The 22,391-nt window shown below is 46.2% G+C and overlaps 1 protein-coding gene across 1 annotated transcript in view; it reads right to left on the reverse strand.

Moving 5' to 3' along the window:
- The window catches only part of LOC121291311 (butyrophilin subfamily 1 member A1-like), a 53,787-nt gene that overhangs the window by 9,221 nt on the left and 22,175 nt on the right, over positions 1-22,391 (reverse strand). The window contains exon 5 of the mRNA XM_041212382.1: positions 21,813-21,839. Within this exon, the coding sequence (XP_041068316.1) occupies positions 21,813-21,839 (27 nt within the window). The remainder of the gene's footprint in view (positions 1-21,812; positions 21,840-22,391) is intronic.

The raw sequence follows: 22,391 nt of genomic DNA on the forward strand, positions 1-22,391 counted from the left end.
AGGTGCAGCAGTAGACCATATAGCCCCTTGAGCCTGCTCCACCATTCAATACGATCAAGGTTCATCTTGGGCTTCAACTCTGTTTTCCTGCCCACTCCTCATATCCCTTAATTCCCTGAGACACCAAATATTTGTCTATCTCAGCCTTAAGCATGTTCAATGATGGAGCATCCACAACCCTTTGGGGTACAGAATTCCAAAGATTCAGAACCCTTTGAGTGAAGTAATTTTTCCTCATCTCAGTCCGAAATGATCGGGCTGTTATCCTGAGACTGTGTACTTGTCTTTTAGACTCCCTAACAAGTGGAAACAAGCTTTCAATGTCTACCCTATCAAGCCCCTTTAGAATATTGCATGTTTCAATGAGATCACTTCTCATTCTTCTGAACTTTAGAGAATATAAACACAATTTACTCAGCCTCTCATCATAGGACAACCCCCTCATTGCAGATAGTCTCTAGCACCTCCAATGCATGTATATCCTTTCTTGAATATGGAGACCAAAACTGCACAGGGTTAGAATCATATCTCTCAAGACTGATTTTTTCTTCTACAAAATTGAAGGACACGTCATAATCTGGGCACTTGGATGCTAATCTGGAATTTTTTTTAAAAGGTCATAAATTCACCTTGGAACTGTAAGCAAGCAGGCTGCTTCCAAGTAATCATCCGACTTTTATGGTACTTGAGGAAGATCTGGTTGTTTGTTTTGAACAGCAACCACTTTAATTGGTGGAGGGAAATAAACTGAAAAGGAAGGATGATAATTTGCTGTAAATCACATGGGTGAGAGGGAAAAAAGTTAAGATGCGAACCTGCTTGTTTTGAAGGCAGTCTTGGGGAACAAGCTGAGGAAGGAAGACTACCCTAGCTGGCTCCCTCTCTTTACCTTGTCTAAAATTGTGTGGCCATCAACCACACACCATTGTGTGTCGCCAGAGGACTCTCATCTTTTTTTATTCATTCAAGGGATGGGGGCACCACTGGCTAGGCCAGCATTTATTGTCCATCCCGAATTGACCTTGAGAACTGAGTGGCTTGCTAGGCCATTTCACAGGGCATTTGAGTCAACCACATTGCTATGGGTCTAGAGTCACACCTATGCTGAAACAGGTAAGGATGGCAGATTTCCTTCCCCTAAAGGACATTAGTAATTTAGGTGGGCTTAAATTCAAACTATTGAATTCAAATTTCATCACCTGACGTGGTGGGATTTGAACCCGGGTCCCCAGAGCTTTGTCCCACAGGTCCCCCAGACTGGGTGAATGCTTCGTGGAACATCTCCAGACTGTCCGCAAGCATGACTCGGACCTTCCAGTCGCTTGTCATTTCAACACACCATCCTGCTATCATGCCCACATGCCCATCCTTGGCTGCTGCAATGTTCCAGTGAATCCTAAAGCAAACTGTAGGAATAGCACCTCATCTTCTGATTAGGCACTTTACAGCCTTCTGGACTTAACATTAAGTTCAGCAACTTCAGACTATGAAGTCTCCCCTCCATCCTCACCACCTCCCTTTTTTAAACCCCTTTTTTCTACATTCATTATTTTTTATCCAATTATTTTTATTTTTATTCATTTATCCACGGTTTTATCCCCTTTTTTATTCCCATTCTATCCCGTTCTCTATCGTTTCCCCCCCCCACTGCCCCACTGCCCCCCCACATCCCCTACAGTGCCACCTGTTACTTGTTCCATGATGTTCTTTCACACAATGCTATCCTTGTTCTGCTATTATCACATTCTGCTTTCTTCCCTTTAAGCCACTATCAGCACCGTTTTTAGCACTAACCACTACCATTAACTCCCTTTGTCCTTTACTTCATGACATCTTTGTCAGCCCTTCCTTTGTCCCCACCTATCGCTGACCTACCAGCTTCACCTGCCCCACCCCCCTTAAAAAGTATACATTTCATCACATTTCCACTTCTCTTCAGCTCTGAAGAAGGGCCATACGGACTTGAAATGTTAACTCAGTTTCGTCCTCCACAGATGCTGCCAGACCTGCTGAGCTTTTCAAGCATTTTCTGTTTTTGTTACCCAGAGCTTTACCTTGGGACTCTGGATTACTAGTCCAGTGACAATAACACTATGCCACCACCTCTCCTATAAGTGTAACTAGTCTGCATTTGGGCCTGCAAAGCTGAGACCAGTTGGTGAGAAATTCCAGACCTCCACCGGGCGCATCTTCACACTAGGGGACTCCCAAGTCAACAGCATCAAGACCCTGCAGACTTTATCCTTTATTTTGTAATCTCCACCCTCCAAAGCCCACCTCTGCAGAGAGACTATCTTTTTGTCCTTTGTTTGTCTGTGTGTCTGCTGGGGGACTTCTTTAGGAGGAGATAGATAGTTATACTTCCCGATTACAACTGTGTGTTAACCAGTACTTGCAAAGTGTTAAAAGACATTTTGTTTGAAAATAAATTAATCAATCTGGGCTTTTGAAGGAAGCCTGGTCAGAGTTTCTTTTCTTCTGGGTACTAGAAGTATAGGTATACAATTGGCCATTTTGGTGAGAAAATCAAACATTTAAATTAATGGTACAGCCTGTGGGGTGTTGGGGCTTGATAATTTGTGTATTCCTCCCATCCCGGTCCTAAAACAAATTGGGGGCTCTTGCAGGATTTGAAATGTGTACAGTGGGCAATTGGATGCAGAATAATAATTGGTAAGGGATAAAAGGACAGAGACCAGGTTTCTTATGCATTGGTAAACTAAAATGGCATTGGAAGTTGCTAAGACTTTTCTACAGATGGAAAGTGTGACCTTGACTAGTTTACAAAAAGTAATCAAGACTCAGCTTTGATGGATAAGTTGGAGTTAGAATTACCTGTCGGTGTGGGGAAAGCAGACATAGTTGAGGTAATGGGGAAGCATTTGAAATTGGAAGGGGTACCAGAGAGACCATGTTCTCCAGGCCGTGAGTCAATTGAGTTAGCTAAGATCCAGTTGTGACCGAAGCAACTTGAACATGAAAAGGAACTGAAAAAACTTTAATTGGAGGCAAAGAGAAAGAGAACAAAAGGAGAGAGGAAAAGGAAAATGAGAGAGCATTTCAAAGGGAGCAAGCAGAAAGGCCGGAGAGAGAAAGGGAGCAAGATAAGGTCAGAGAACCTGACCTGCAGAGGGAGAAGTTAGCAAAGGAGGTGAGAGAGAGAAGGAATGAGAATGGGAATACAGCCTTAAAAGGCTGCACTTTAGAAAAAGAGGCCGCAGACGTAGAAGATTCTTTTGAGGAAAATACCTCCAACCCAAAGCTGAGTGGGACGATGTTTAAATTTGTGCAAACCCTCCCAAAGTTTGAGGAAAGGGATTTTGAGGTACTCTTTATTTCGTCTGAAAAGGTAGCTAAGCAAAAGAAATCTGGATATTGCTCATACATAGTAGGTTGGTGGGTAGAACTCACAAGGCTTATGCTTCACTTTCAGAAGAGTTTTCTGGGGGTTATGGTGCAATAAAAAAGGCTATTCTGAGTACATATGAGTTAGTGCTTGAGGTATACAGGCAGAAATTTCAGAATATAAAGAACCAGCCTGGACAGACCTATGTTGAATTTGAGAGGGTAAAGCAAAGTAACTTTGACTGTTGGATACGGGCATTAAAGGTAAAGACAACATATGAAGCTCTTCTCCTGGAAGAATTTAAAAATTCACTTCCCCCAGTAGTTTTAACCCATGTTGAAGACCAGAGGGTCGCAACAGCTAGACAGGCAGCGGAGATGGCTGATGATTATCAGCTGTCCATAAACCCAAACCCTTTTTCTGTCACCCCCACAAACCTGAGAATGTGAGAGGTGGGAAGGTGAAAGGAAGGCAAGCAGCCAGGGAAGAGAAGGGACATCTGGGAATTCCCCAGAAACTCCTCCTCGGGTCAGAAAAGAAAGTGCTGAGGGTGGAAGTGATATTCAAAGGCCTAAGTGTTTCCATTGTAACAAGGTGGGATATCTTCTTGCCGATTGCTCTAAGTTGCGTGAGAAATCCATGGGACTTGTTGGGGTACGTAAGGGTGATTCAGGAAAAGGAATCCTGACAAAGCACAACATCAAGTTGTAGTGTTAACTGGGGATGTGAAACCGAGCTGAGAGTTCAAGAAAAGTGAATGAGATACATGAGAGTTATAAAGAATTTTTGTGGAGGGGAAAAGAAACCCCTTATCCCTCAAATGAGACAGCTAAACCTATAATCATACTAAGAGATATGGGAGCCACCCAAACACTTTTGCTGGGGGAAGGCATAACTTTTCCACCAGAGAGCACATGAAAAGCCAAAGTTTTAGTCAATGGTATTGGTGGGGCATATATACCCATACCTCTGTACCGGGTGCACTTGAATTGTGACATGATGTCTGGGACAGTGATGGTAGGGGTTTAGAAGTTGCTCGTAGATGGAGTTGATTTAATCCTGGGAAATGATTTAGCTGGAGCGGAGTTGGTAGCTTCTCCCGTAATTACAGAAAGCCCAAATGAGGTTAAAGAAATATAGCAGTTACAGGGAAAGGTTCCAGGAATTTTTCCTTCGTGTGTGATGACCGAACAATGGTTATGCAAAGTCCATCTTTGAAGGTCAAAGTGATACCACAGACCGAGATTTGGCTGGCTGAAACTTTCTTGAAAGATTTAGATTATCCGAAAGAGATGTTTAACAAATCTTCTCCAGTTGAGGCTCAATAAGCTGATCCAGAGTTAAGTAAAATTACACAATCAGCCCAGACTGAAGCAGAGGAAGTTCCAGAATGATGTTATATTAAAAATAGATTTCTAATGAGGAAGTGGAGACCTCCTCAAAGACCTGCAGATGAGAAGTGGACGCTTGTTCATCAAATAGTGGTACTGCCCAAATATCATAAAGAGACATTATGGATAGCACATGACATTCCGATGGCAGGACATGTAGGGATATGGAAAACTCAAGCACAGATAAACCGGCAGTTTTACTGGGAAGGACGTGGTGCAGTTTTGTAAAAGATGCCATATATGTCAGATAGTAGGAAAACCACAATATGCAATCAAACCAGCACCCTTAATTCTCATCGCAGTTTTTGAGGAACCATTTAACAGGGTGTTACTGGACTGTGTGGACAAAAGCAGGACACTAGTATATCCTTACCATTATCAATATGATAACTCAATTTCCAGAGGGCACCCCTTTAAGGACAATTACATCTAAAGTAATGGTAGAGAAGTTAACCCAATTTTTTGCCCGATGTGGATTACCAGTAGAGATCCAGTCAGATCAAGGTTCCATTTTTATGTCTAAAATTTTTCAGAATATAATGAGTAGTTTGGGTATAAAACAGTTAAACTCCACAGTATATCATCTACAAATGCAGGGAGCTTTAGAGAGGTACCATCAAACTCTCAAAACAATGATTAAAGCATATTCTCATGAATATCCCCATGATTGGGACAAAGGACTGGATTTTCTTTTATTTGCAACCTGAGGTTCATCAAATTAATCCACTGGCTTTAGCCCTTTTGAATTAATTTACAGACATGAGATAAGAAGTCCTCTGAAATTAATCAAAGGAATGTTTTTAGGAGAGAAAAATAAATCCTCTATGTTAGATTATGTATCCTTGCTCCAGGAATGGCTCACAGGAGCCTGCAAAATGGCTCAAGAACATATTAAAGTTTCCCAAAGATGAAAGAATGGGCAGATAAGCAAGCTATGACCCGAACATTACAACCAAGGAATTAAGTGTTAGTGTTATTGTCATTACAGGGGAAACCTCTGAAAGCACGGTTTAGTGATCCATACAAAGTATAACAGGGTTATAAATTATTGGATAAATACCCAGGTTGTAGGGAAAAGAATCGGCAATGTCATATCAATATGTCAAAACGATACCATCGTTGGGAGGAAGTTAGTAAAGAGCCGGTATGTCAGGTTATAAGCGTAGTGGAGGACAAAAGAGACAGTGAAAGTGAGGTAGAAGAAGACTTAGTTCACAATTTGAACCTCCTACTATCTGGTTGACTAACACTGAAATATTAAGACAGTTAGATACAATATTTGAATACTTAGAGGCAGGACAATGAGAGAATCTAGTGAGGCTACTTAAAGAATTTAAAGGGATCTGTAGGGATAAACCAGGGTCTACAATTTTAGCCATACATGATGTGGATGTAAGGGAATTTCCCTCTATAAAGCAACATCCTTATCGTTTAAGTCCAGAGAAACAAACTCAAGTGACAGCAGAAATTCAATATATGTTAGAAAATCACCTAATTGAGCATAGTCAAAACAGTTGGTGTTCACCAGTAGTGTTAGTGCCTAAACCTGATGGGTCAACCAGATTCTGCATAGACTATAGAAAGCTTAATGCGGTAACAAAAATGGATTCCTACCCAATCCCTCATCTAGAAGGTTGTATTGACAGGGTTGGCAGTGCCATGTTCCTTACTAAGATTTGTTGAAAGGACACTGGCAAGTATTTTTAACATTGCAAGCTAAAGAGATATCGGCTTTTCTCATGACAAATGGGCTATACCAATGCCGAGTAATGGCATTCGACCTAAAAAAATGCTCCAGCCATTTTTCAAAGACTAATGAATCAGGTGATCACTAATGTTTCTAACTGTGTGGTTTACTTGAATGATGTATGGTTTATCGAAAAACATGGAAAGACCATTTAAAATCATTGGAAGCCTTATTTAAACAATTACAGTCAGTGGATCTAGTTATAAACCTTGCAAAAAGTGAGTTCACAAAAGCACAAGTAAATTATTTAGGGCATAGCGTAGGGCAGGAAAAGGTCTTGGCAAGAACAGTGAAAGTACAGGATTTGATGGAATTCCCTGTCCCTAAAGCTAAACAGGAAATCTTTAGATTTTTAGGGATGTGTGGTTTCTACCATCAATTTATGCCAAACTTCAGCACAATAGTGGCTCCACTAATGGATTTATTGCTAAAGAAAGCAAAAGTGTTATGGCCAAGAGAGTGCCATTTTGAGAAGCTGAAGGTGATTCTAACCAACGAATCCGTGTTAGTCACCCTAATTTCGCTAAACCCTTCAAGCTGGCAATCAATGCTAGTGACTCGGGGGTGGGTGCAGTTTTATTGCTGGATGAATCGGGCACAGAGAAGCTAATGGGGTACTTTTCAAAAAAGTTCAGTTGGCATCAAAAGAGATACTCTATTGTAGAAAAGATAACCCTGGGATTATTACGGGCTCTTAAACATTTTGAGGTATATATCTGTCATGGCTGTGAAGAAACATTAGCATATACTGATCATAATCCTTTGGCCTTTGTGGAAAAATTTAAGATTCAGAATGACAGACTGTTCTGATGGAGCTTACTAATACAGCCTTCTAACTTCAGAAATGTTCATATTGCTGGAAAAGATAATATAATCGCTGATGCATTATTAAGAATTTATTTAAAAAGTTTATTTTATAATGCCCATCCTCCAAAGCCCGTCTCTGCAGAGAGACTCTATCTCTTGTCCTTGGTTTGTCTGTGTATGTATGCCTGTGTGTGTGCTGGGGGACTTCTTTTGGAAGAGATAGATAGTATACTTCCCCATTACAATTGTGTATACCAGTGCTTGCACCTTGTTAAAAGAAGTTTAGTTTGAAAATAAATTAATCAATCTGAGATTTTTGGACGAAGCCTGGTCAGACTCTTTTCTTCTGAGTACTAGAAGTATAGGTACACAATTGGCCATTTCGGTGAGAAAAAATGAAACATTCAAATTAATGGCATGGTCCACGGACTCCACAAGACCACAAAAAGGGCACGTGTCCTGAGAGTCCGTGAACCTATGCATCCTCTTATTATAAGGGACTGCTGCATGCAACACCCTCCAACCCAGGTCCCCGATAGAAAGGGGGAGGACACCTCCGTAGAGGGCCTCCCATCGGGGGGCCTCCGCCGCCGGACGGCAACAAGGCACGCCAGGGCGTGTCCGGTCGACGGACAAGGGCGAGAAAATGGAAGGTGTGCAGCAGCAGTCCATACAAAAAGCCCCTCTTTGCCGTGCCAAAAGGCACAGAGGGCATGTCCCCGAGGCGTCTCATATTGCGGGGCACCAGCACCCGAGGGAGGGTTCGGGGCTTGGGGCCAATGTGGAATTCCGTCCGAACAGGGGAACGCTCAGACGGAAGACCACCGCGCACCTGGGCCACCTCAAGACCCAAAATAACGTCGGGTCCAAGCACGACCGTTCTCAGGTCTTGGATGGCATCGGCTGCGACCTGGACACTCACAGACGCGCGTCGCGCCAACTCCTGCGGGAGCATCCAGCCCAGTCCTCCGCCACCCAGCACGTCCCCGATCCTGGTCACCCCTGCGGCCACAGCCCTCCTCTCCGCCAACCACTGAAAAGGACGGAGGGGCGGATTCCTGATCAGCGGCTCTCTGACGATAGCTGCTACTCCTGACGGGGGAGAGCTGCGTCGCGAAGCGACCACTTTCCAGACTTTGATAAGGTCCTGGTAAAAGACGGGCAACGCCTGCAAGGAGCCACCGAGGCCCAGCTGTTCTATAAACAGGAGCTGCACGTCATAATTCAGGCCGTGCACCTGACGGAAGAAATACGTCATCAGGGCACACCATCTAGGAGGAGGCTCGACGTAGAGGTATCGCTGCAGGGTCTGAAGGCGGAAAGTCGCCACCTGTGTGCGTAGGCACACTAGCGCCTGACCACCCTCCCTAAGCGGGAGACTCAGAACCTCGGCAGCGACCCAGTGCAATCTTTTGTCTCAGAAGAAGTCGACTAACAATCTCTGGATTCTTGTGACAAAGTCCGGGGAAGGGGTCAAAGTGACCAGCTGATACCACAACATGGCGGCGATCAGCTGGTTTATGACCAGAACTCGACCTCGGTAAGATAGCACTCAGAGCAGTCCTGTCCAGCGCCGCAGGCGAGCGGTGACTTTCGTCTCCAGTTCCTGCCAGTTTGCCGGCCAGGATTCCTCAGCGGGGCAGAGATGGACCCCCAGGTAGAGGAGGCTGGTCCTGCTCCAGGTGAAAGGCCTGAGCTCCTCGGGTAGGAGATCCATCTGCCACTGACCGACCAGGAGTCCAGAACATTTACCCCAGTTGATCCTGGCAGAAGAAGCGGCAGAGTAGACCTCCTGGCACTCGCGCATCCTCCGCAGGTCAGCCGGGTCACTAAACATAAGGAGCACGTCGTCGGCGTAAGCCGAAAGGACCACCCCGATGCCCGGCCCGCGCAGAACCAATCCCGACAACCTCCTCCGCAAGAGGCGCAGGAAAGGCTCCACGTAAATAGAATACAACTGGCCAGACAGGGGGCAGCCCTGACGTACCCCTCTCCCAAAGCGAAGGGGCGCCATCAGGGACCCGTTAACCTTCACTAGACACTCCGTGGCGGTGTACAGAAGTCGGATCCGGGCGACAAAAGAAGATGTAACTCTTTTGAGTACAAACATGTTTCCATCTGTTTCAGATGAAGTTACATTGTTTCATAGTTTGCCATTCTGAGATTTGAACTCTTGATTTTGGGGTTACAAACCCAGTACCATAACCACTTGGCTATTTAGGCCAAGCCTAAGATGTAACTCTTTCAAGTACAAACCCGTTTCCATCTGTTTCAGATGAAGTTACATTGTTTCAAAGTTTGCCATTGTGAGATTTGAACACTTGATAATCTTTTAAATGAAAACCAAATCAACAAAATTGGGATAAATCAGGCACAGCCCCTAATTCAGGTCAGCTGTAAAACCAAGAACAAAGTTTAAAGGAAACTTACAAACTTTAAATCAAAATGTGATTAAAGGGGTCAACGAAACACCCCAGTCCCCGCGGTGCCCACGGAGCATGGAAGGCCTCGAGAGTGCCAGCAGACACCGCGTGCTCCTTCTCCAGGGACATCCGGCAGCGAACGTAGCCGCGGAAGAGGGACAAACAATCGGGCGGGACTCCCCCGTCGATCGCCCGCTGCCTGGACCTGTTAATGGCCAACTTGGCCAGGCCCAGGAGCAGGTTCACGAGGAGGTCCTCCTCCTTCCCGACCCCCTTCCGCACCGGGTGCCCATAGATCAGGAGCGTGGGACTGAAGTGCAAACAAAACATCAATAAAAGGTTTTTCAAATAACTAAAAAGGGAGTGCAGTCTACAACACCCTACGTATACATGGTCCACGGACTCCACAAGACTGCAAAAAGGGCACGTGTCCTGAGAGTCCGTGAACCTATGCATCCTCTTATTATAAGGGACTGCTGCTTGCAACACCCTCCAACCCAGGTCCCCGATAGAAAGGGGGAGGACACCTCCGTAGAGGGCCTCCCATCAGGGGCCTCCACCGCCGGACGGCAACAAGGCACGCCAGGGCGTGTCCGTTCGACGGACAAGGGCGAGAAAATGGAAGGTGTGCAGCAGCAGTCCGTACAAAAAGCCCCTCTTTGCCGTGCCAAAAGGCACAGAGGGCATGTCCCCGAGGCGGCTCATATTGCGGGGCACCAGCACCCGAGGGAGGGTTCGGGGCTTGGGGCCAATATGGAATTCTGTCCAAACAGGGGAACGTTCAGCAGGAAGACCACCGCGCACCTGGGCCACCTCAAGAACCAAAATAACGTCGGATCGAGCACGACCGTTCTCAGGTCTTGGATGGCATCGGCTGCGACCTGGAAACTCACAGACGCGTGTCGCGCCAACTCCTGCGGGAGCATCCAGCCCAGTCCTCCGCCACCCAGCACATCCCCGATCCTGGTCACCCCTGCGGCCACAGCCCTCCTCTCCGCCAACCACTGAAAAGGACAGAGGGGCGGATTCCTGAGCAGCGGTTCTCTGACGATAGCCGCTAGGTTACAAACCCAGTACCATAACTACTTGGCCATTTAGGCCAAGCCTAAGATGTAGTTGCACATCTTGGGCATGAGTGTTAGTCACTTGTACAGAATGTTTACTATTGTAAATAAACTCCCAAGAATATCTCCTTGCCTATGTCTACTTTTTTTGATGAGCGGAATTTGAGTCACTCAGATGCAAAACCATGGTCCCTACACAAGATAAAGGCAGCTGCTCCAGTCCAGGGCCTCTTCCCTGTGCTTTGTGCAACCTTCCGAGCACACTGATGGTGCATCTTCACAGTCACTGGTCACATTAGTCATGCCTGCACTCCGGTGAGGCTTATCACTGCTGCAGAATGCCCTGGGTCAGCAGCACAGAGTTCCATCATTCTCTCTGTGTGCTCTCAGCAGCTTTGAGATGCAGTTGGCCCCTCATCTCATCAGCATCTGTGTTTGGTGACAGTGTGGTCTCGAAGGGTCCAGCTCATGAAGGGTGCCATAGGTTCAGGAGAAGTTAAAGTTTCCCCACTGTGTCTCCATGATATGACCCTGTTCACAGAGAGTAAGTGATCTGCCATCAGCCAGATAGGAGTCAGACGTTCAGATAAGCCATGTATGGAGTGTCCCCACTGCATGTCATTATCATTCTCCTGGAATGGAGGGACTATGGGCATCCGCTGTGTCTCCATGACAGAATGACAGAAGCCTTATCACAGAGGGTATGTGCACTGCTATCAACCAGACAGGAGTCAAACGTTCACAGATGCAACGTGAGGATCAATGGTGTCTCCTCACTGCCTGTCATCATCATCCTCCACGAGTCTAGCAATTATGAGGGCCTCCCGAGCACACCTGCCTCATCTGGCCAGTGTGATGGCCTCATCACCATCATCCTCGCCTTTGGGGACCACCTCACCTTCATCCCCATCAATGTCCTCCTCATCGGAGACGTGCAGTTCCTTCATCTCCTCCTTAGCCAGCTCCTTCCCCCGTTACAGCGCGAGGCTGTGAAGGGTGCAGCAGGCAACAATGATGCGTGACACCCTCTGTGGACAATATTGCAGGGCTCCACCAGAATGGTCCAGGTTCCAGAACCTCATTTTCAACATTCCAAGGCTTTGCTCCAAGGTGCAAGCTGCAATATGAGCCTCGTTGTAACTTCCCTCTGCTACACTCTGAGGCCGCTGCATGGGCATCATCAGCCATGTCCTCTGCCGGCAGCCCTTGTCCCCGAGGAGCCAACCCAGCAGCCTCTCTGGAAGACGTCAGGGATCTGAGACCTACTAAGAATGTAGGAGTTATGGACACTCCCTGGGAACTGTGCGCAGACCTGTAGGATGCATTTGTGGTGGTCACACACCAGCTGAACATTCAGCAATTTGGAAGACCTTGCAGTTGACGTTATTGACCAACTGTAGCCATGGAGATCTGAGCGCCATGTGAGTGCAGTCGATGGCACCCTGCACCTGTGGGAAACCTGAGACCTGGGCAAATCCCAGAACTTTTTCCTCCTGGCTTTCCTGATCCCGGGCAAAATGCACAAGTTGTGTGTCTTCGCAAATATGGCATCTGTGACCTAATGGATGAATTTGTGTATGGAGGCTTGTGATATCCCACAGAAGTCACCTGTGAAGCCCTGAGACAAGCCGCTGGGGTAAAAATTGAGCACCACGGTCACTTTCACGGCCACTGGCAGTGGATGCCCTCCATGGCAGCAGGTGGCAGATGTCACCGACCAGTTCCTTAGACATGCGCAGTCTTTGGCAACACTGGTTCTTGGTCATCTGCAGGAATGACAAGCGCCATCTGTACACCCTGGGTCTAGCTAGGCGCCGGCCAGCGAAAGCTCGCTGTGGCTCTTCAACAGTGTGCGGGGCACCCATCTGCCCCTTCTTCCTGAGGGTGCTGCTCCTCCCTCTGTCCAGCCAGATACCTTTGTCACTCTCCATTTCTGCTCTCTCTAAACCATGAGGCATACAGCTAAGTCACCAGTCCCATGCTCCTGATTCACTCCTCCTGCAGGATGAAAGCGAGAGACGCGTGGGTTAGCATGGGTGTACATCGAACCTCTTAGTTAATTCTGAAGGTCCCTTAATGCACCCTAGAGAGTGCTGGCCACCACTTGGATGGCCAGAGATTAGTGTGTTGCATGGCTGCTCGAAACCCCACCCACTTCTGCTCCATTCCACCTGACTGATTGGCAGCAGCTTTGCCCACTGAACTGCATGCTGTGCTCTCAGCTCAGGCGCAGGCATTCTCCTAACCCGCACTGCAAGGCTGCACTGTTAGCTTGAAGCATGGCGGAGACTGGTTCAAACCAGAATGATGACATTGCAAGGGACTGTGAGCACGTCAACCAGTGACTGCTCCATGGCCAACTTTCACAAGGAGATTGTGCCACTTGCCTAGCCGTCCAATTATTTTACAGACCACTAAAATGCTCGTTAGTTTGCAGCCTGTGCCCGAGGGGTGAAAAGCTCTGGAGCATTTTGGTGGCACTTTCAGGCCTCTGTGTTGCTTGAGTGAGCAGATAAGCTAGAGGGCTGACTCCAAGCATGTTAATGTGGCTGCGCCTGAACTGTCTCAGCTGAGGAGGAATGGTCACTTTATACAAGGTTTCCCTCATGCATGGCCATTTCTCTCCACCTTCCCGCACCCTGCATGTGCTTGTGCACGACCATAAGACGCAATGCAGCCCTTGCCACAACCAACTGGCCCCAATTGCAGTGCAGCTCTTGCCTCCCACAACTCACCCCAATCACAATGCAGCCTTTGCCCCCCCAGCTCACCCCAACTGTAGTACAGTCCTCCCCCTACTCCTCCCCAACTCACCCCAACCACAAAGCAGTCCTCCCCCTACTCCACCCCAACTCACGTCAACCACAGTGCAGCCCTTGCCCTGGCACCACATTGTCAGCTAACTGGGAAAAGACGACCTGCCTATGCCCTTGCCTAAATATGCAGTGCCTCAACCTTAAAGTCGAATGGGCCACCCTTGCGAGCACTGCATAACATTATTGTGCACTCACCTCTTAGTTCTCCTTGAAGTGCAGCTCACCAGGTGCACACCTAATGCTATTGTGAAACACATCGGTGTGGATGATCCAGCATAGGGGAATGATTCTAGCGAGCAGGGTTTATAATGAAATGCAGTTGTATTCAAATTACGTTCCCGATGACCGGCAGCGGGAAACGTGGCCCGCCATTGACGGGTGGAGCGGACAATCGCAAACTGGTTTCATAGAAACATAGAAAATAGGAGCAGGAGTAGGCTATTCAGCCCTGCGAGCCTGCTCCACCATTCATTATGATCATGGCTGATCATCCAACTCAATAGCCTGCTTCCGCTTTCTCCCCATTTCCTTTGATCCCTTTCACCCCAAGAGCTATATCTAACTCCTTCTTGAAACATACAATGTTTCGGCCTCAACTACTTTCTGTGGTAGCGAATTCCTCAGGGTGAAGAAATTTCTCCTCATCTCAGTGAAGCCAATTTTTGGCCTGCTTGCCTTATTGTCCGCTCATGACTGCCATGACACCCAAAACCAATGGGGATGGAAAATTTCACCCTCTGTCCCTTCACCTTAGTCATTAATATAGATTGTAAATAGCCAAGGACCAGCACTGATCCTTGCGGCACTCCACAATTCACTGCCTGCCAACTTGAAAAATCCCCGTTAATACCTACTCTCTGCTTTCAATCCATTAATCAACTCTCTATCCATGCTAAAGTTACCCCCAACTCCATGAGTCTTATCTTGCCTCTTAAACTTTTGTCAAGCACCTTATCAAATGCCTTTTGGAAATCCAGGTATACTACATCTACTGGTTCCACTTTATCTACTCTACTAGTTATGTCCTCAAAATACTCGAATAAATTTGTCAAATAGGATTTCCCTTCAGCAAAATCATGTTGAATTGTTCTAATCATATTATGCTTTTCTAAGTACACTGTTAGGACTTCCTTCATAATAGATTCCAGCATTATCCTGAAAATTGATGTTACGCTAACTGGCCTATAAGTTACTGTTTTCTCTCTCCATCCTTTCATGAAAAGTGATGGAACATTTGCCAACTTCCAATCTAATGGGACCATTCCCAAATTGAAGGAATTTTGGAAAATCATAGCCACAACATCCACTATCGCTGCAGCTATCTCTTTTAGAATCTTAGCGTGTAGGCCATCAGGTCCCCAGGATCTGTCAGATTTTAGTCCCTTAAGTATTGGCAAAACCTTTTCTCTGTTGATACTAATTTCCTTAATTTCCTCACCTTTTAGCACCCAGGTCACTGTCTATTTCTGGTATCAAACTTGTGTCTTCTACTGTGAAAACAGACAAAAAATATTTATTCAATGCCTCTGGCATTTCCTCATTCCCCATGATAATTTCTCCTGTCTCTGCTTCTGAGGGGCCAATGTTCACTTTAACTACTCTCTCTCCCTCTTTATATACTTACATAAGTTCTTATAGTCTGTTTTTATATTCCTCGCTGGTTTACTCTCATGTTCTATTTTTTTTCCATTTTTATCAATTTCTTGGTGGTATGGTTCTGCTTTCTGAAATGCTCCCAATCCTCAGACTTGCTGCTGCTTTTGCATCATTGTAAGCCTCTTCTTTTAATGTAATATTATCCTTAACTTCCTGAGTGAGCCTTGAACACCTTTAGGTCATTTTCTACCATCCTCCTTTGCTAATCTCTCTGTCTTTCTGAAATATTGTGTACCCTGGAATATTTATATCCTCCTTGATCACCTTGTAACCACGTCTATATAATGGCGATTAAATCTAAACCATTTCCCTCTATTTGTGCCACTAGTTCATCTTTCTTGTTGCAGATGCTTCATGCATTCAGATAAAGAACCCTTAATTTCAATTTTTTTACTTCTATTCTCTGCAATGTCCTTATGTACCGATGTACAAATTTTGTTAAACTCTCTGCCCCTTCCTATCCCACTCTGCCTTCTCTTTACCCACATGCAATTTAGGTATGGACAACAAATGCTGCCTTTCCAGCAGTGCTCTCATCCCATGAATGAATGGAAGAAAAAAAATCAACATTACCTTCTCAAGGGCAATTATGGATGGGCAAGAAATGCTGCTGACCTGAGAATGAACATAAAACAGAATTCCCATCATCTTGGTTCCAGGACATCACTGAAGGAGTTCCTCAGGGTAGTGTCCTAGGCCCTACTATTTTCAGCTGCTTCATCAATGACCTTCCTTTAATCATAAAGTCAGAAGTGAGAACATTCGCTGATGATTGCACAATGTTCAGCACCATTCACGACTCCTCAGATACTGAAGCAGTCCATGTCCAAATGCAACAAGACCTAGACAATATCTTGGCTTGGGCTGACATTTAAGTAACATTCATGCCACACAAGTGCCAGGCAATCACCATCTCCAACAAGGGAGAATCTAACCATCGTCCCCTGACATTCAATGCGATCACAATCGCTGAATCCCCCACTATCAACATCCTGGGGGTTACCATTGACCAGAAACTGAACTGGACTAGCCATATGCATACTGTGGCTACAAGAGCAGGTCAGAAGCTAGGATTCCTGTGCTGAGTAACTCACCTCCAGACTCCCAAAGCCTGTTCACCATCTACAAGGAACAGGTCAGGAATGTGATGGAATACTTCCCATTTGACTGAATGAGTGCAGCTCTAACAACACTCAAGAAGCTTGGCACCCCAAATGATTGGAACGCCATCCACAAACATTCACTCCCTCCACCACTGTTGCGTACTGGCAGCAGTGTGTACCATCTACAAGCTGCACTGCAGAAACTCACCAAGGCTCCTTTGACAACACCTTCCAAGCCCACGACCACTACCATCTAGGACAAGGGCAGCTGATACATGGGAACACCACTACCTGCAAGTTCAATCTCCAAGCCACCCACCCTGGAAATTTACTGCCATTCCTTCGCTGTTGCTGGGTCAAAATCCTGGAACTCCCCCCCTAACAGCACTGTGGATGTACCAATTCCAGATTGACTGCAGCGGTTCAACAAGGAAGCTCACCACCACCTTCTCAAAGGCAACTGGGGATGGGCAATAAATTCTGGCCTCACCAGCAACACCCACATTCCCGAAATGAACAAAAAGATTCCCCCACCATCAATTTCCTGGGCTGGTCACTGTGACCAGAAACTCAACTTCAACAACCAAATAAAATGACGTAAAAACAAAAAAACTGCAGATGCTGGAAATCCAAAACAAAAACAGAATTACCTGGAAAAACTCAGCAGGTCTGGCAGCATCGGCGGAGAAGAAAAGAGTTGACGTTTCGAGTCCTCATGACCCTTCGACAGAACTGAGTGAATCCAAGAAAGGGGTGAAATATATGCTGGTTCAAGGTGTGGGTGGGGGGGTTGGTGGGGGGGGGCTGCGGTTTGGGTGGGGGGAGAGAAGTTGGGGGGGGTGGTGTGGTTGTAGGGACAAACAAGCAGTGATAGAAGCAGATCATCAATAGATGTCACAGACAACAGAACAAAAGAACACATAGGTGTTAAAGTTGGTGATGTTATCTAGACAAATGTGCTAATTAAGAATGGATGGTAGGGCACTCAAGATATAGCCCTAGTGGGGGTGGGGGGAGCATAAAAGATTTAAAAATATTTAAAATAATGGAAATAGGTGGGAAAAGAAAAATCTATATAATTTATTGGAAAAAACAAAAGGAAGGGGGAAGATACAGAAAGGGGGTGGGGATGGAGGAGGGAGCTCAAGACCTAAAGTTGTTGAATTCAATATTTAGTCCGGAAGGCTGTAAAGTGCCTAGTCGGAAGATGAGGTGTTGTTCCTCCAGTTTGTGTTGGGCTTCACTGGAACAATGCAGCAAGCCAAAGACAGACATGTGGGCAAGAGAGCAGGGTGGAGTGTTAAAATGGCAAGCGACAGGGAGGTTTGGGTCATTCTTGCGGACAGACTGCAGGTGTTCTGCAAAGTGGTCGCCCAGTTTACGTTTGGTTTCTCCAATGTAGAGGAGACCACATTGGAGCAATTAAAGCAGTAGACTAAGTTGGGGGAAATGCAAGTGAAATGCTGCTTCACTTGAAAGGACGTGTTTGGGCCCTTGGACAGTGAGGAGAGAGGAAGTGAAAGGGCAGGTGTTACATCTTTTGCCTGGGCATGGGGTGGTGCCATAGGAGGGTGTTGAGGAGTAGGGGGTGATGAAGGAGTGGATCAGGGTGTCCCGGAGGGAACGATCCCTACAGAATGCTGACAGCGGGGGTGAAGGGAAGATGTGTTTGGTGGTGGCATCATGCTGGATTTGGCGGAAATGGCGGAGGATGATCCTTTGAATGCGGAGGCTGGTGGGGGTGATAAGTGAGGACAAGGGGGACCCTATCATGTTTCTGGGAGGGAGGAGAAGGCATGAGGGTGGATGCGTGGGAGATGGGCCGGTTGAGGGCCCTGTCAACGACCGTGGGTGGAAAACCTCGGTTAAGGAAGAAGGAGAACATGTCAGAGGAACTGTTTTTGAAGGTAGCATCATCGGAACAGATGCAATGGAGGCAAAGGAACTGAGAGAATGGGATGGAGTCCTTACAGGAAGCGGGGTGTGAGGAGCTGTAGTCGAGGTAGCTGTGGGAGTCGGTAGGTTTGTAATGGATATTGGTGGACAGTCTATCACCAGAGATTGAGACAGAGAGGTTAAAGAAGGGAAGGGAAGTGTCAAAGATGGACCACGTGAAAATGATGGAGGGGTGGAGATTGGAAGCAAAATTAATAAATTTTTTCAAGTCCCGACGAGAGCATGAAGCAGCACTGAAGTAATCATCGATGTACTGGAGAAAGAGTTGTGGAAGGGGGCCGGAGTAGGACTGGAACAAGGAATGTTCCACATACCCCATAAAGAGACAGGCATAGCTGGGGCCCATGTGGGTACCCATAGCCACACCTTTTATTTGGAGGAAGTGAGAGGAGTTGAAGGAGAATTGTTCAGTGTGAGAACAAGTTCAGCCAGACGGAGGAGAGTAGTGGTGGATGGGGATTGTTCGGGCTCTGTTCGAGGAATAAGCTAAGGGCCCTCAGAGCATCCTGCTGGGGGATGGAGTGTAGAGGGATTGGGCGTCCATGGTGAAGAGGAAGTGGTTGGTGCCAGGGAACTGGAAATTGTTGATGTGATGTAAGGTGTCGGAGGAATCACAGATGTAGGTGGGAAGGGACTGGACAAGTGGAGAGAGAAGGGAGTCAAGATAACGAGAAATGAATTCTGTTGGGCAGGAGCAAGCTGAGATGATCGGTCTACCGGGACAGTTCTGTTTGTGGATTTTGAGTAGGAGGTAGAAGCGGGGCCGTCCGAGGTTGGGTGACTCTCAGGCTGGAAGCTGTGGGAGGAAGATCCCCAGAGGAGATGAGGTCAGTGACAGTCCTGGTAACATTGGTTTGATGTTCAGTGGTGGGGTCATGGTCCAGGGAGAGGTAGGAGGAAGTGTCTGCGAGTTGACGCTCAGCCTCCGCGAGGTAGAGGTCAGTGTGCCAGACAACAACAGCACCCACCCTTGTTAGCGGGTTTGATGACAATGTCAGGGTTGGACCTGGGAGAATGGAGTGCAGTAAGTTCAGCGAGAGAGAGATTAGAATGGGTGAGAGGAGCAGAGAAATTGAGACGACTAAGGTCGCGCCGACAGTTCTCAATGAAAAGATCAAGAGAAGGTAAGAATCCAGAGGGAGGGGTCCAGGTGGAGGGAGAATATTGGAGGTGGGTGAAAGGATCTGTTGAACGGGGCGAGGACTCCTGCCCAAAGAAGTGAGCCCGGAGACAAAGACGGCAGAAGAAGAGTTCAGCATCGTGCCGAGCCCGAAATTCATTAAGGTGAGGGCGTAAGGGTATGAAACTAAGTCCTTTGCTGAGCACGGAACGTCAGCATCGGAGAGTGGAAGGTCAGGGTGTATAGTGAATACACGGCTGGGGCTGGGATTGGAAGATGGGGTGGGGACGGAGGGACAGGCAGGGGTGGAGGGTCCTAGATGGGTGTTGGTGTCGATGAGTTGTTGGAGCTTAAAATGACGTGGTTAATAGAAGAGATCAAACACTGGATATTCTGTGGAGCATGGTTCTGCTTCTGATTCCCCAGAGACTCCTTTGCCTACAAGGCACAACAGGATTTGATAGAATACTTGCTGGTTGACTGAGCTACAACACTTAAGCTTTGACACCATCCTGGACAACAAAACTGCTTAATCAATATTCCATCCAGCAGTTTAGAGATCCATTCCCTACACCACTGGAAATCCATGGTGCGGTGTGAGGATCTACAGCAAGTTGTCAAAACTTCTTCAACAGCACCTCCCAAACCTACCAACTCACACAAAAACTTGAAGGTGGATCAACTGAGCTAGAGGTGAATTACAGCAACTGTTATAAGAGCGAACTAAATCGACATTATGAAAATGAATAAGGGTACCTTTAAGAAAACAATACAATTAGGGAACACTTGAATAATAAAATGCTACCTTAAGTTGGTGTGAATCAAATTCTTCATTTGGATGTATGACATTGCTCAGAAGCTCAGCTCTACAGTTAACCTAGCAGGATTGGGACGATACAGCGTGAAAAGCCGCCATTGTGGCTGGTGGGTAAAATGTTTTTTCCCACTTGCTACCGCACTTAGTGCAAATCTGGGACGATTCCGCCCATAGAATATAAAAGCAAAGAGATCATGCTAGAATTTTAAAACAACTGAAGTTTTGTGAAGAATATTGAGCAATATATTTCAGGAAAGATGTAAAAACCTCAAAGGGTACAGAGGAGATTTAGCAGGATGTTACTAGGTATGAGGAACTTCAGTAATGAGAAGAAGTTAGAGAAGATAGGATTGTTCTTCTTGGAACAGAGAAGGTTAAGATGTGCCCTAATAGAGGTTTACAAGATGATGAAAGATTTTGAAAGAGTTGATAAGGAAAAACTACTTCCTTTGGTGAGAGCATCTAACTTCCTCCCCTTGATATTCAACAACAGTTCACCGCTGAATCCCCCATCATCAACATCCTGGAGGTCACCTTTGACCAGAGACTTAATTGGAATAGCCGCATAAATACTGTGAGAAAAGTACGTCAGAGATGGGATATTCTGCAGTGAATAATTCACCTCCCGACTCCCCAGAGCTTTTCCACCACCTACAAGGCACAAATCAGGAGTGGAATACTGTCCACTTGCCTGAATGAGTGGGCTTTGCCAGTGAAATACTATGTCGCAAATCAATTTTTAAAAAACACCATAATAGAAGGCAAATTATGCACCATCATGTCACTTCCATCTTCAAAAGTTTCTAAATCCACCTCAGTAAAAGTAACTCTTTTAAGCACTTCAGGTTTTGCCTCTCATTTACAAATAATGGAATATTGAGTGTAGAAGCTCAAGAAGCTCAACACCATCCAGGGCAAAGCAGTCTGGTTGACTGGCACTCCATCCACCACCTTAAACAATCTCTCTCTCCATCACTGGCACACAGTGTTAGCAGTGTCATATCAAACAAAAGATGCACTGCAGAAATTATCAGGGTTCCTTCAACAGCACTTTTGAAACCTATGACCCTCTACCACCTAGAAGGACAAGGGCAGCAGGTGTATGGAAACACCAACTTCTCCAAGTCACATACCATCCTGACTTGGAACCATATCATCGTTCCTTCATTGTCTTTGGGTTAAAATCCTGAAACTCCCTTCCTAATTGCACTTTGGGTGTACCTACATAACATAAACAGTAGCAGTGGAATGTGGGTCATCAGTACCTTCTCAAAGGCAAAGGAGGGGTAACAAATGTTGGCCTTGCCAGTGACAATTATACCCCACAAATGAAGAATAAAAAAAACACAACTAGAAAATAAACTAAAAGCAGAGTTAAGGTAACAATCAGATCAGCCATGATCTTTTTGAATTGCAGAGCAGGCTATAGGAGCCAAATGGCCCACTCCTGCTTCTATTTATTTTGTACATATGTTCTTGTGCTACTTTCACTTGTACATTTTTTTTGAGTTGTCACCATTTGAGTTTATTCTTTCTTTCCTGTGTGATAAAATATTAAGATCTTACCTTCATAGTCACAAATTCTCTTCCACTCTGGAAACAGAAATAACAAATTAGACTGGTGAAATCTTTGAGTGATTTAATGCATAAATAATTCTATAGAAGAGTTTGAGAGACATTTTTAAATATAGATACCTCTTAATAGGCCTCCTGTGGCCTTACTGTTGCAAATTGGAAGCTGAGAGCCAGATTTTCATTACTGAGGTTGGTAGCCCAATTCTGGAAATTTCCAGACCTATCTCAGTAAAAAAGACCCCAAATTGCATGATGTCAACTCTGGGGCTCGGGGTGGGGGGATCATGGGATGGAGTCAGGCCTGCCAACCTGGAAGCTGATTGTAGGTAGCCATGAGGGCAAGCAAGTGCTGAGGCGAGCTGGTTAGAAGGCCTACCTTGGTGCTCTGGGACTTCATCCCAGTTGTAATAAAGGCAGTTTGGCCCCCTTGTAGTCAGCCCTCACACCCCCTCACCCACTCTCCATGGCCCCTCATACCCTCCATGCCAACTCAATGCCAACTCATGCCCGACAACCATTCCCCATGGCTCCTCATACTCTTAATGCCAACTCATTGCCCTCTGCCACTCC

Source organism: Carcharodon carcharias, chromosome 19, assembly GCF_017639515.1.
Source record: "Carcharodon carcharias isolate sCarCar2 chromosome 19, sCarCar2.pri, whole genome shotgun sequence".
NCBI classification, from domain to species: domain Eukaryota; kingdom Metazoa; phylum Chordata; class Chondrichthyes; order Lamniformes; family Lamnidae; genus Carcharodon; species Carcharodon carcharias.